The sequence below is a fragment of the Arachis stenosperma genome, chromosome 3 (assembly GCF_014773155.1).
Source record: "Arachis stenosperma cultivar V10309 chromosome 3, arast.V10309.gnm1.PFL2, whole genome shotgun sequence".
Classification (NCBI taxonomy): Eukaryota; Viridiplantae; Streptophyta; class Magnoliopsida; order Fabales; family Fabaceae; genus Arachis; species Arachis stenosperma.
In genome coordinates, this window is record NC_080379.1 from 4,568,640 (window position 1) to 4,583,655 (window position 15,016).

Consider the following 15,016-nt stretch of genomic DNA (forward strand, 5'->3'; position numbering starts at 1 on the left):
ATCAAGGAATGTTACAAGCAATTGTTAAGTTGTAATCATGATTGCATCCTCTGAAAATCAACAAAGTATATACATGAAAGAAGAAAGAAAACAACAATTGAGTGGTGCAACATGCACATTTCAAAGTATATCAAGAGCATATAACTTGAAGCAATGTTGAGTTTAATTCTGTATATATACAAGTAAGACAGTGAATGATAGATTACAGGCTTCATTTTGTTAGCATATCAACCGTTGAACAGAAAAATTATGATCTTATTGCAATTACTTGCAAGTGAAATTACTATATTAATCTGACTCACAACAATGACACCATTTTGCTTTCCATATAGTCATCAATTTTAATTTTATGTTTGGAGTTTAGTAGTAGTATCCACTGGAATAACAGCCTCGGATTGAGTCTCTTCCTCCTCTTCGCTCGCAACACCAGACTGAAATTTTTTGCGCTTTCTGATGAGATCATCAACCAGTTTCTTGAATTGTACGTCACTGCTAGCCAGCATGTATCTCAGCTTAATATTAAGCTGATTCTCCACAAGAACCTTGTGTCTTGGGATAATTCGCCCTTCAAGAGAATAGCTGAAAAACCTGAAAACAACACTAGGAGGTAGATAAATAGATAATCGAAGAAAACTATGCAATATTCCTTAAAAGTAATCTATGATCAAAGTATCATTATGTGATGATACCTTGGAAACTCGATGATATCTTGCAAAGGTCGGATCATGGTTCGCCGCAGATAAACATACTTAGGTCGAAGGACATCGGGATTGTATCTGAGCAGCAATGGGAAATCGGCAACCATCTCGCCTAGCTGCCGGACGTGTATGCCAAGAGACAAAAAATATTTAACATTCACTTCAAGCTTTTGTACAATGCTGCATCCCAAGAGCTCAGGTCCCAGAGCTACAACCTTGGCAATATCTTTCTCAGTTACTCCAGCTTTGGTCATCAAGAATATAACCTTTATGACATTGAAATTTCAGCAGATGAGTCAATACATGTCTCTAGATGAATCATCTTATTCACATATAATTATTTATTTCAATTCTTTCTGTCCATTAATAAGTGTCGAATTGACAAAATTGGTATATCCAAAAAGCAGTATATCAAGTTTGTCAATCTGACACCAAGGACATATAAGTATCCCTTCTCACACAAATTTGGATTCCTAATTATTCATTTGTGTATTTGGCTATAACTGTAAGAAGATATGAAAATGGTTACTGATAATATAAACATTTTTATCATAGTTGGGGAATAGAAGGACAAACCACTGGCCTAATCTTCTTGTTGAGGCTGTAAGTGAGTAGAGTAGGAAACTTCACAAGCATGTTGCCAATTGCATCATCTCTAACCCCTATGTCCTGAAAAAATTTTACCTTGATAATATAATAGGTACCATATTGTTAGCATCCTCATCAGCAAATATGTTGGTACAAAAGTCTTGCAGAAACTGCTGATTACATTAGTACAAATTCGTTTAAGGGTACCTTTGGAACAATATTCAACTTCAAATCGGTACAAAAGACCATTGGTTTAAGGGTAAGCATTCTCCTCATGCCATCTTTAGTGATTCCATAATAGTAGAAATACTTAACAAGAGGTTTCCACTGTTCTTCAATGCTACAACCCATCAATTGTGGCCTAAATGCTAGCAACTTGCCAACATCCTCATTTTTAAGCCCAAATTCTTTCAAGTAATTAACCTGAAAATTACAACTCAAGAATCAATTTATAATGTCTATATATCAGAAACCATTGCATATCAAACTACTGTACCTTTTGGTTCATTTCTTCCATAGTTAAGTAACCAAGTGCTCTGGGGAAATCAAAAACCATTGTGCCAAAATCCTTCTCATTCATACCCATATCGACATAGAACGCCACACGAGTCTTCACTTCTTCTAAGCTGTACGACAACAATTGAGGACATCGACTAATGACATAACCCACCCAGTCTCTCCTAACTCCATTGGACACCAGATACTCAACAATCTCATCAAGTTCCTTATAGCTGCGGTGCAAAATATTCTCACCACCCTTAACAAGCGCAACCCCAAGGAACTCCCCTTTCACATGAATCGACTTCAACCACTGGACACGGTCCCTTATCAAATCAATTCTTCCTCTTGACAACAAAATGAGCTTTGATATCTGGGGATATGATAGTTCATTATGCTTCAACCATCTAAGAAACACAAGTACAATCCAATCAGCAGCCTCCAAAATTTACTATAACCACAAACATTTTCAATTCCAATCATAATACATACTAAAATTAAGAACTAAGAAATATAACTAATACAAGTAAATCTACCTAACCATATGAAGTTATTACTTCATTCCACAGAAACAAAAAAACAAACATCTTAGCTTCAATCCAAGTAGTCCTTACCTGATAAGTGGCACAACCTGGGAGTCCTCAATGACGGTTTTGGCGCGCAAATTGAAACTAGAGTTAGAATATTCTGGCATCCTCTTCAAGCTAGCAGCTTCAATCATAACATAGTCAAGGAAACCTTGCAGCCTATTAGCCAAGTTAGTAGTGTAAGTGATTCCAAACCTGCCCTCCTTCATCATGGATTCTTTGAAAATCTCGAAAGTCACCTTCCTACGAATCTCAACTGCACGCATTATCATCTTCTCCCCTTCTTCATCAACATGGCCATCCCCACCACCACCACCATCACCATCATTGTCAACACTTGATTGAAAAAGGTTTCTTATAGGTGGAAGAGAAGAACCCACATCAGAGTCACTTGGGGACTGAACATAGATGGAACCAGGGAACTGAGGGGTCCTCTTCCTAACAAGGGAAAGTTCCAAAAGTTTCACCTTTTCTTGGTGGGGCATGATGGGGTGTTCTTCAAGTTCAATCTTTTGGGGAGCAGTGAGTTGGTGCTGATTCTGGTTGTTCTGCGAAAGGTTCTGAAGGAGAAAATTTGTGGATTTGGAATTGTGTTTACGGTGAACGGGGCTGTGATGATGTTCATCTGGGGCATCTTGGGAATGTGGGTTATGGCAGTTGAGAATGGTGGAAGTTGAAGTTTGGTTGCAGATGGACTTTGATTTGAATGGTACAAAGGAGCATGGAAGAAGGTAAAGGCTGCATTTGTGACATAAAAATAGCATCTTTTTTGTAATTGATTCGGTGAAGATGGTGATTGGAATTCGCACTGGATAAGAGTTAACAGTACAGCTCAAGTTCGAAATTTCGTTAGTTCCTGAATTAACGAAGAACAGGAATCGGAACAAAATATCTCAAATCTACAACTCTAATTTATAAAAGTAAGAATCCTTGAATATCTCGGTCCCATGGTCTAGTGGTCAGGACATTGGACTCTGAATCCAGTAACCCGAGTTCAAATCTCGGTGGGACCTTTTTTCCCTCTCTGTTCAATCATTTTTTTCCCTCTTAACTGTTTTATAGAACTATGACATGATAAACTTTTTAGCTTCCTTATAAATTGTGCAAACTATATTTTCTGTTTATATTAAATTGAAAATTTCATAAAGCAAAACCAATAAACAGATGTGGGAAAGAATCCATCATTTTTTCATGGTTCATGCTATCTGAAATATAAAGTGGTAATACCAGAAGAAAACAAGTATTCAGATGATTCTAGGCAAAGCTATTGTCAATGCTATAAAGTCAATAAGCAACATATTGGCACAAGGCCAACAGAATCACTATAGCATTGTTTTTATGCTGTCTCTTTCTGAGATAAGTGGAGTATATATGATACTAAATTTTAGCTAGCTAATATTAGACAATTTTTAATTATAAAAATTCTTATTTTTTAAGAGATTTAAAATTCTGAATTTATAACGAATTTATAATTTGGAGTCTAAAATTTAAGATAAATATAATAATTTTTAAAAAATAACTAATATTTTGTTGGAAATAATTGACTCCCTAACATTACTCTAAGTGTTGGATAACAAATGAATTTATATTCTAAGATAGGAACAGAGACAATGGGTTAAAAAAATCAAAAATCAATTACAAGTGGGAGGGGAAAAATGGTGGCTTGTTTCTATCCAAAACAAGCAATAAAAAATATGCATTATCTACCATGGCATTCATCCTCCTTCTGGCTCTCCATATCTCTCTATCTGTCCACCAAATTACTCTGATAACCACTGAAAATGAAAAACAACCCAATCCCCTTTGAAAAGTGACAAAGTTCAAGGGATATGAATGCAACTTTGACCTTAGAAATATACAATATGCACCTTCCAATACCAAATGCAATGCTCAAAATCAATAAGAGCAAGTGGTATTAGTGAACAGAAACACAAATGGAAAGCCTGATATATCATCACCAATATTCAAGACTTCAGGCCTTCAACTCCAGATGGTTCTGGAGATATGGATGACATATCACCACCAACATTTTGGAGGCTAATCTCCGAGCCGGTAGTTCCCGAATGCTTTAAACTACTCTCTCTTTCTATTCTTGTACTAGAGGCTGCTGGAATTACTGCTACATCGGATGAACTCTGACGCCAACTACCAAACAATGTAGCGTTCCATGAGCCTCTCGATGAAGTTGATCTAAGCCGAGCAGAACTGGAATTTTCTTCCCTTACAACTTTAAAAGGGTTTTCTAAAGCCCTCAGAACATGTCTCATTTGGGGTCTTCTTGAAGGTTTAGGATTTAGGCAAGTCCTGGCAACAATGGCCACTGCCCACACTTCCTCTAATAAATCCTCGTCATCAACGATAAGAGATGGATCCACTATTTTTGTTATACGCTCCTTGTCATAAATAGTAATGCAAGGTAGAATCTGCTCCAGCCATTCCTTCGCTTCGGCATCACTGGCTGCACTGATTCCCAGCTTGCCAGTCACCAGCTCAAGTAAAACTTTCCCAAAACAATACACGTCATAGGCACAAACCGATGTTGATGAACCTGTTTTCAAAGGAGATAAAATTCATCAAATTATAACCACTTTCAGCCTAAGAGAAGTAGCAATGACAATGAGATGTGCCCAGATTTCTTTTTCTTTCTCTTTTTTGTCCACATGACATAACAATGTATCTTTCACAGCTATTGCCCAAAAAAATGCCACTTGAAACCAATTTAGATTACCATATAACATGATATTTCTGCTAGACCAAATTATATGTTGCCACAATCCCTCACAATGCAGTCAAAAGGGAAGGTTGATACTTGAAAGAGGTACTATGCAAGTGTGATATACAATCGAAAGTCAAGACATGGAACTATAAAAACGACTGCCGAAAGTAAAGTTGAATTTGTACTTACCAGATGTGCCTTGTTCAGAAGACCTGACACATAAAAATGGAAAACCAAACATTAGATAAATATTATTCTATTACAAAAATATGCATTTGGAAGATATATGACTTGTCAAAAAACTTGATGCAAATCAAATGCATGTTAGTAGAGACAAAAGAAAAAGGAAAGAAGGAACAAAAAACTACTATATGATAATTCAATAATAAGATAATCCAACTGCATCACAACTTATTTACCAAGACAACACTTCGGTACTCAAAATGTGAACAGATTCCAAGGTCTTACTGCCCGTATGTTTCTACAGGCAATTGATGTTTTAAAGGAATCAACTCTGAATAAGCTAAAGCAATATAACTACACCCAATAGACAAAGCTCAAGAACATTAAAATTTCAAGAAGGAAATGCATAAGGAACTAGAGATCGCAGTCTAATGCGGATTTCAACCACATGCTAATGTATATTATGTGCACTAGTACTACACCAGGATAATCCTATGTTGATATATACCAAGCCTAGTTTAATTGAAGATGCAAAAGAGATGGGTCCACAGGGTCCATAACTGACATACCAAGACTTTACTGATGAAGTTTTAAACCGTGAATTATGAAACAACTTTCTTTTCCTTATGATAAAATGGATTATGCAAACAAATTAGTTACAATTATTAGAAAATCTAGCACACAAAGGACGCATTGCAATTTGCAAATATTTAACTCAAATAAATCAACAACTTCAAAACATATGCATCTTACACCAATAAACAGAATAAAGAATAGTCAAAGAAAGCACAATAATGCAATGCAAAATGAATTCTCAAAGACCTGTCAGATCATGTTCATGGTATTTATCAGATACAATTGTTAGTGGAGTACTTACTGGGGCAACCGTAGCAACCGGGTAATCTTGCTTTGTTGAGTATCCCCATCTTGAGGGCATGCTTCACTTAGACTCCCTAACCGAACTTCGTATTTATCTTCTAAAAGTATACTGCTTGCTTGGACATCTCTACAAGAATTAGGTGAGTTTTCATTACAAGCGTTTACAATTTGCAACATATTCAACAAACTAACAATAAAGATAAGAATTTGCAGATAAAACGGAAAATTTCAACCATGCATCATATGAAGTTTCACAATAGACAAGGACAAGGACCATCTATTCTTAGCAAGATGGGAGTCTGGACATACCTATGAACAATTGGTGGATTACATTCATGATGTAGATAAGCCAGGGCCTCTGCTGCTCCAGTAGCAATTTTTAACCTTGTTATCCAGTCCAGTGACTTCAATTTATCATCTTCAGACACCGTCTTTTTGTAGTGCAAGCAACTCGACAAGTCTCCATTTGGCATAGCTTTATAAATGAGAAACTTTTCATTCTCAGTCTCTAAGCAGTGACCCAACAAGGGAACAAATCTCGGATGAGAAACCTTATTGAAAAAATCCAATTCCGACAAGTAAGCATCCTTCTGAGTTGATCGGATGTCAATCCTTTTGATGACTACAGGAATGCCACTTTCCAAAACACCATTAAAGAGGTCCCCACTGTGACCATGTTTAATAAGACTTGAATCACTGAAATCACTTGTAGCCTGAAGTAGTTCATGATATGAAAATGAATCTCCTACACTTGAGAACTTTATTGATGAACCAGCACCGGGATGTGGAGGACTGCCTCCAGCTGGGGCAGGACCCACGCCGTTCCCCCTTTGACTTGAATTACCCCTCTTACGAATGCATAGCAGAAGCAGAATGAGTAACAGCAGCAGCACAAATAAACCAACCCCACCTGAGATCGCTGCAATTAAAATTTTAGTTTTATTGCTCATTCCGGACGCCTTTCCTGCAGAATCTCCTGTTGAATTCGGACGTCCAAAATTATCAAAAGCGAGACCCCTTGCAGCATAAAATGATGCACATTCTGCTAGTGTCCTCTGCCCTGTCACATTTCGGAGGCAATTCCTACCTATAGATGCATTAACCATGAAGTCCAGAACATTGCCTTCAAAATAATTGCCTGACAGATCAACAGAACTAAACCTTCTAAGCATAGTAGTAAGGCCTCCATAAAACATGTTATGGGAAATATTGAGCTGCCCAACAGTAGCATTAGCAATGGAACTAGAATTTGGAAGCTGGCCAGTGAAGTTATTGCTGGAGACATCGAGGAAGCTCAGTTGTGGCAGAGACCAAAGCTCTATAGGTAAAGCACCAGTGAAATTGTTCTGTCTCAGCACTAAGAATTGCAACTTAGATAGTGTCCCAATGCCAGGGGAAATTGAGCCGGATAGATGATTAGCCGAGATGTCAAGGGAAGAAAGATTCCCAAGAGATGCAAACCATGTTGGCAAGGATCCATTAATAAAATTCTTGGAGAGATCAAGAACTGAAAGTACTGAGAGTTGACCAAGACTATTAGGAAGCACACCAGTTAGATTGTTATCAGACAGATAGAGGCTAGTCAGGTTGGTTAAATTCCCAACACCAGGGGGAATAACACCGGTAATGAAGCAAGACCGAAGATCAAGCACACGAAGTGAATGGAGCTTCTGGCCAAACCAATCAGGGATAGGACCGGGAAGCCGGAAATTGGAGGCATTGAAGGACTGCAAGAGGGTCAAATTGGCCAAGGCTTCTACAGAAAACTGTGGATTTCGCCGACCAATTCTGGTTCTCCTAAAGCCAGAGATGTTGATCCCAACAACTCTACCATTCTGGCACCTTACACCAATCCAGTTTGAGCAAGGATCAGCCTTTCTTGGCCATTCCTTGGACCTCAATCCGAGCGAGGACCGAAGTTGAAGCAGTGCTGCTCTTTCAGCTGGTGAACTCAGTTGCTGAACCTGCTGCTCCAATGTGAGCTCAAAATGAAACAGCTTCAACCACAACAACAAGAACAAGGGAATAAACGATACTATGTTTCGCTGATCCACCATGTCTTATTATCATTATCATTCACCGCTGACCAAAAGATCCAGACATGTATGCATTCTGTAACCATAAATGGAGGATCCAGATACCCAATAGGCCAATTCAGAAGGGAGAAAAAAGAAGACTTTTTAAAGAAAAAAAATATATTATTCTCTCTTTCTCTCTCCCTCTCTCTCTCTCTCTCTCTGTGAAAAAATCTTAACTTCCACTTTCCAATAGGAAAAGAACAGAAAGATATGAAAACTCTTACCTCAGTCGCAAAATAAGGCCGTTGAATCTTCAAACTTTGGTGTGAGTGTGACACTCTCCCTATTTCTCTATCTACCTGTTCTTTATTTTTCTATAACTCTCTCTCTCTCTCTCTCGCAACGCTTCAGATTCTTCGGTTGACGAAACCCACCAACAAAAGAACGATTTTTTAATTGAAAAATATTAAAAAGAAAAAAAAAAGAAAGAGGGCGGAAAGAAAAATAAGAAAAAGAAAATGACAAGTTGAATAGAATATGACACAGCCAAAGTAGCAGTTAGGCTCTGCCACAAGAGAGATGAAGAAGAAAATAACAAAGACAGAGTCTTTTTCAATTTCTAAAAATGGGGTTTTGTTGAATCAGAGTTGATGGTGGTGGGTTCTTGTTGTATGTTGGGCATTGCAAGATTGAGTTTGAAGTTGCAGAAGGAGCGCAAAGGAGAGTCAGTGTAACACTGATGCGACAGCGTTTTGATTCTGTTTGACTCCGGCTAACCCTTTCAACTCTCTCTCTCTCTCTGATGCAGTGGCAGGTTGGAAATTGCCATGGTTGGGTTGGATTTATGTTGGATGTGTTTAACATGTTCCATTGAAAAAACTCAACATCGCTGTTCCAATAAATCAAGACCTTATATTTTTAGTGTCATTGATCAAGGGTTCATATTTAAAAGTGTATTATAATGTAATAATGTATATTTGATGGGTGAAAACTAGGTGCAGTCGACTTCACGTAAAGTTGATACCTGAGAACGGTTAGATGATTTGACTGATTTGACTAAATTTTTATCTAACGGCTCTCAGATATCAACTTCACGTGCAATCGACTTCACCTGAGTTTTCACCTATTTGATGACCATTATAGACCTACAATTTTCACGTGCAGTTGACTTCATGTGAAGTTGATAGTTGAGAGCCGTTAGATGAAAATTTAGTCAAATTAGTCAAATCATCTAACGGCTCTCAGTTATCAACTTTATGTGAAATCGACTGTATCTGAGTTTTCACCTTACAGAAAATATTATTTCTAGCAAAAATATTAGGTAAATACTAAAACTTAGTCATCAAATTAGTTATCATTCTTTATGTATAAATATATTTTTTTAATATATTTTTTATATTTTAATATATATTTTATATATATACTTGATTTAAAATTTAATATTTAAAAATACAGAAAATCTTAAAAATAATATTGTTTAAAGTATGGTAATTTGTAAAGGAGATATTTTTATTATTTGGAAATTATTTTTAAATAATTATAAAATAATTAAATTACCAATAATAATTTATGAATTTAAAATAAAATAGCAAAATATTTAAACCATTAAATAAATATATAATAATATTTATAAATGATACTTTCAATTATTTAAACTAAATAAAAATGAAAAATTAATTTAGAATAATAATAATAATTAAGCAGTATTATTACCATAAAATTACTTAAACGAAACAATATTACAAATCAAGAATTTATTTGTCTAAAAAAATCAATGACTTATTGGTAATTGATTTTATTTTTTGTCTAAAACGTTTTTCTTTGCACAACAAATAAATAAATAAATAAATATTTTTTTTCAATAGAACATCAAATGGTCCAAATCACTAAGGGAACATTATAGATGCGTCCATGTTGTTTGTGCAGGTTATGCTTCTGTTTGATAAAAGTCCACAACCACAGCTCATTACTCATTAGTAAACTCTCCTGCATGTGTTACTATTTATTATTCATTATATTATTAAGATTCAATCCTAATGATTATGAATATGATTATCTTAATTAACCACTTTCTACTTGTTACTGTTTGTCATTCTCTATAGCTTTTTAACTTGATTAGCATAGTCATATTTAGACCAATTTAAATTAGTTAAGTAATTAATTTTTTCGCCTATTTAAGTAAGGAAAATTTAAATTCTATTTTGTATATAAAAGCTTTAAAAGTGTATGGTTTGTGTATAAGCCGTAAGAAAACGGAATATATAGAATATAAATTTAGAAGGAAAAATTCTAATATAAAAATAAAAATTGAAGAAAACATCCTACCAAAAGTTAAAAGTTTTAAATATCTTGAGTGCATCATACAAGATAATGAAGAGATCAAATAGGATGTAAATCATATGATCCAAGCAGGTTGGTTAAAATGGCAGAGTAAGTGCCTTTAAAACTTAAAGGTATCGCACTGCTATAAGACCGGCTATGTTTTATGGTACGGAGTGTTTGGCGGCTAAAGGGGAGCACGAACATAAGTTGAGTGTGGCAGAGATGAAGATGTTTGAAATGGATGAGTGGTCATACGCGATTGGATAAAATAAGGAAGGAATATATAAAGGAGAGAGTTAGAGTGGCACCCATTGTAAAAAAGATGGTTGAATCACGTCTCAGTTAGTTTGGACATGTGAAAAGAAGACCGATAGAATACTCAATTAGAAGGGTGGATGAGATGGAAGATGGACAACGGATGAAAGGCAGAAAAAGATCTAAGAAGATCATCCATGAGGTGGTCAAACGAGATCTACGTCTCTCTGTAGACATGATACATGATAGAACACAATAACATCATTTGATTCATGTAGCCGACCCCCAATGAAACAAAACTTTGTTTTTATTATTTTATTGTTGTTGTATATAGAATAACATATTGATCAACAATAAATTTTTAGACAAATTTTTAATTCACCATAGATTAGTCGGCAACTTAACGCTTTGCGGCATTGGGAGATTCCTACTTAATAATTACTGCACAAGTTTTTTTTGGTGTAATATGCATACTTTTATAAATGTTCCACTAAAATTAGTTATATGTATGGATTTGATATTTGTAAAAAGAATAAAAGTGTGATTTGGTTTCAATTCTTTATAAAAGTAAGTGAAATCGATCTCTGTGATTATTTTTTATTACTATACTTGTGTATTTCTAAATTGATTTGCATACATTTAATTAGATAACCATTCAAAGTACATAAAAATCAACATCATTCTCTTATAATAATATGAAGTTTTGATTAAACAGAATAACCATCTCTGTCTAAGTTGCCTTGCCCTTGCTTCCAACATCATATGGATTGCTAATAATCAATAGTACACATTTGAAATCATCCAATACAAACAAAAATTCAAAAGATTATTTTTTTTTTAAAGAAATGTTATTTTACTAATATATTTTTCACATCTATCTTGAATTTTTAAACTAACACTAACTAATTCTTCACTCTTTTTTAATAAAAATATTTATCTCTTAACATTTTTCTTTTATTAATAATTAAACTGTGTATGGTTGTGTGTGAAAATAGTATAATAGCATCATATTAAAAATATTTTTTAAAATCTATTATCAGAGTTTTTAACAAAATCTTTATCGTTATATTAGATAATTAGATTAATTAGTATAACTCATTAACACGTCTTAATTAGAGTTAAAAAATACATCATATTATTATGATAGATCATTTCTAAAAATAAATCGAAATAATCCTTTAATATTTTTCTCTTAAATTAACGTAAAAGACTTTCTTTATAATATTCACAGACTATTTTATTAGAGTTTATACTGTGTGTTGCACGAGTTTATTGATATTTTTAATTTAATTATATTTAGTTAACAAAAATTATAACTGATAACCTACAATTAGATATAATATGTATATATTCTTTTATTTTCTCTATTCTTATCTTATCTTTTTATTTTATTCATTCATGACAATTCTACTTTTTTTGTCTTTACTATATATAACAATTAGATTGTGTAAATTCTAAATTAGAATAGTAAAACTAATTTTTAAAATATGAAAATAAAGATGTTATAATATTTTTAATTATATGTATCAAATATAATATATAATTAAATGAGTATATATATGAAAAATAATTAAGAGAATATAACCAAATAAAGTAAATTTCTGTAAAGAACTACACGTAGTACAAAACAGAAAATTAATATAATATCTTATGTTGTATGTGCACTAATTTAATTTGGGAGGGAGATTTGTGCAATTTAATGATTTGTATTCAACTGAACCTAATTATTTCACATTATTGTTGAGTGTTTGGTAGCTAGACCGAATTTTTAATGCACATTATGGATGGTTTGGTGTGCACTCTCGATCTTTAATACGTTTTATGATTTTATGAAATGTTTGGTGCTTGGAATTTTTTATGAAGCATATTTTATGGTGAAATAATAAATTGTTATGAAATATTCAGCTTGGGAACTAACTACTTGCATTGCAAAATAATCTACCTCTTTGTCTAGTTATCTTTTTATAAGGTGGATTTTTTCCTTGAATATATATAATATAATTTACCCAGTTAGCACACTAAAAAGTGAGTATATTAGTAAATTAGAAAAAGGAAAGGTTTTATAAAAAAAATTAAAGTTTTTAATATCATTAAATGTTTGTGTAGATGCTATTAAATCGATAAAAAAATATTTTTTATTTTTTAGTGTATTTGAGAAATTTTTAATAATAAAAGTAAAAGCACTATATAAATTAAAAAATATCTTATTTGAAAAGTTATAATTTATATTTTTTACGTAATAAATGAATAAAAAGTACTTTTATCTTATTTTACCCAAACATAATTGATAAATAAAAAAATATTTGTACATGATATATTCAAAACATAAAATCACGTTTATTTTTGTAAAAAAAATTTTTAAATATTATTTAAAAAATATCTTTTTTAAAAATAATACCCAAACAAACTCTAAATAATAAATACATATAATTTATTTTAAATAGAATCATCTCCTTTTTTATACATTTTTAACAAGGAAACTGTATGCTCAATGAACTACAAAATGTTGGGAGAATCATCACCGCTCCATATAGGATTTTTTTTTCCATATTTTAGTTCCACGAGCTTATAACATACCATCTCCTTTTAAAAGTTGGAGTTTCGATGGCTTCACTTGACTTTTTGTTCGTTAGAACCTGTCATCCTTTGCAGATAATCCCTTTTGATTGGTCGATTTTCAATAAAAGCAACAATGTAATGAGCTACAAAACATTAAGAGAATTATCGTCACAAAAATTAGCTCATATATGATGGAAGAGTCTAATGTTTTATAAGACTCTTTTTAAGTTTTGACTTCTCAACTTGAACATTTTTTAGGTATTAATTCTACGAAATTTGTAACATACTCATTAGTAAAAATATAATTTATATTACACATTCAACCTTTTGTTAAGTTAGACGGAATATTAATTTTGATTTATAATTTTACTATAAATGTATAACGAGATTATGATCAACAGAATAATGAGCTGCACTCCTAGCCTCGAGAAGGTAAAAAAAATAAAAATAAAAATATCAGTGCATTATAAATTATCTTTTCAAAAATTTTACTTTTATCTTTTATCTTTTAGACTTTAATCATCTACCTTCTAATACTTTTACCGTCACATACCTCCTCTCCAAATCCTCATTTATCATCGGTCCCTCCCTCATCAACCAGCCTCAGTACTGCCGAGCTTCTTCATCAAGCCGTGAGTTTAGAATGAAAATAACTATCCTTATACTTAGTAAAATAAATATTCAATAAATTTTATTATATATACTTAAATTCAATCCAAATTAATTAAACATCTGCTTTAGAATGAAAATAATTATCTACATACATAATAAAATGAACGTCCAGCAAATTTTATTGTATCTACTTAAATTCAATCCAAATTAAATAAACATTAACTTTAAAATAAAAATAACCATTTGTATACACAGTAAAATAAAAATAAATTGTGAACGTGGACCGAAAAGGGACTATGTGAACTATGCCGCGAACGTTAGAAATAAGATTATCATGGGATTGGGAATAATAATATGTAGTGTAAATATGTTTAGTTGCTAATCCTAATTTTTCAAAATTTAAAATTTGATATTAATTAATCAATTAAAAATCTGAATTTTAATTTTAATTTTACCTTTCTTTTTTAATCTATTATTAGCATTTTTTACAATATTATTATTCTCTTATACTTCCTCTTTTGATTTATTTGTTTACTACTGTGAAACGTATATATATAATTTATAAGAGGTTGAGAAATTTTATTTGGCCATCATTCAAAATCAAATTGGTTGCCCTTTTTTTTATACGAAATATTATAAAAATATCTGATTTTATAGAGAGGAAAAACTCGATGATGACTTTTCAAAGCAAGTGGATCAGAATTCTAAAACTGCAAGTTTGATATTTGTTCCTCAATTTATCTTTTTATTTAATTAAAAAGACAGCCGGAAAAACAAAAGATTATAGCAAATAGAATTTCTTTCCCATCTAATTAATCAAGGTCAAAGTCAAACAAACATATTATGTAGCTTTCAAAATGAAGGCATTTCCCAAGATTTTAATTTTTTAGGCCTTTCCCAACATATTATGTAACCAATCTACGTGTTAGAAATGTAAAACTTATTTCTATTTTTAACATTTCATAATTAAGCTTCTCGAAAAAAACACTATTATTATTATTATTATTATTATTATGAAAACTTGTATACCATATTAATTAAAATATTAAAATAAAAAGTGAAAGCAAAAATCTATTTCTCTGGGTCAAATAATAGAAGATC

General features: G+C 32.6%; 2 protein-coding genes and 1 non-coding gene across 6 annotated transcripts; 1 reads left to right on the top strand and 2 right to left on the bottom strand.

The window, feature by feature from the left end:
- Positions 1–34: 34 nt before the first annotated feature.
- LOC130968076 (transcription termination factor MTERF2, chloroplastic) lies at positions 35–3,232 on the bottom strand. Of its 3 annotated transcripts, none has more exons than XM_057893161.1 (6): positions 2,399–3,232; positions 1,783–2,191; positions 1,494–1,709; positions 1,275–1,367; positions 690–964; positions 35–600 (listed from the first exon to the last, which is right to left on the bottom strand). In XM_057893161.1, the coding sequence occupies exons 1-6, from the start codon at positions 3,133–3,135 to the stop codon at positions 348–350; spliced, it is 1,983 nt and encodes a 660-aa protein (XP_057749144.1). In that variant the 5' UTR covers positions 3,136–3,232; the 3' UTR covers positions 35–347. The 3 variants fall into 3 exon arrangements, with proteins under 3 accessions (XP_057749144.1, XP_057749143.1, XP_057749142.1); XM_057893160.1 differs by having other exon boundaries at positions 35–588; positions 1,275–1,382; XM_057893159.1 differs by having other exon boundaries at positions 1,275–1,382.
- An 80-nt stretch (positions 3,233–3,312) lies between these two features.
- TRNAQ-CUG (transfer RNA glutamine (anticodon CUG)) lies at positions 3,313–3,384 on the top strand. The gene has a single exon. It is a non-coding gene; the product is annotated as a tRNA-Gln (tRNA).
- A 583-nt stretch (positions 3,385–3,967) lies between these two features.
- LOC130969699 (probable LRR receptor-like serine/threonine-protein kinase At2g16250) lies at positions 3,968–8,975 on the bottom strand. Of its 2 annotated transcripts, XM_057895550.1 has the most exons (5): positions 8,452–8,975; positions 6,459–8,261; positions 6,148–6,276; positions 5,277–5,299; positions 3,968–4,919 (listed from the first exon to the last, which is right to left on the bottom strand). In XM_057895550.1, exons 2-5 carry the CDS (start codon positions 8,204–8,206, stop codon positions 4,336–4,338), a joined length of 2,484 nt encoding a protein of 827 aa, XP_057751533.1. In that variant the 5' UTR covers positions 8,207–8,261; positions 8,452–8,975; the 3' UTR covers positions 3,968–4,335. The 2 variants fall into 2 exon arrangements, with proteins under 2 accessions (XP_057751533.1, XP_057751532.1); XM_057895549.1 differs by lacking the exon at positions 8,452–8,975 and having other exon boundaries at positions 6,459–8,431.
- Between the last annotated feature and the right edge of the window lie 6,041 nt (positions 8,976–15,016).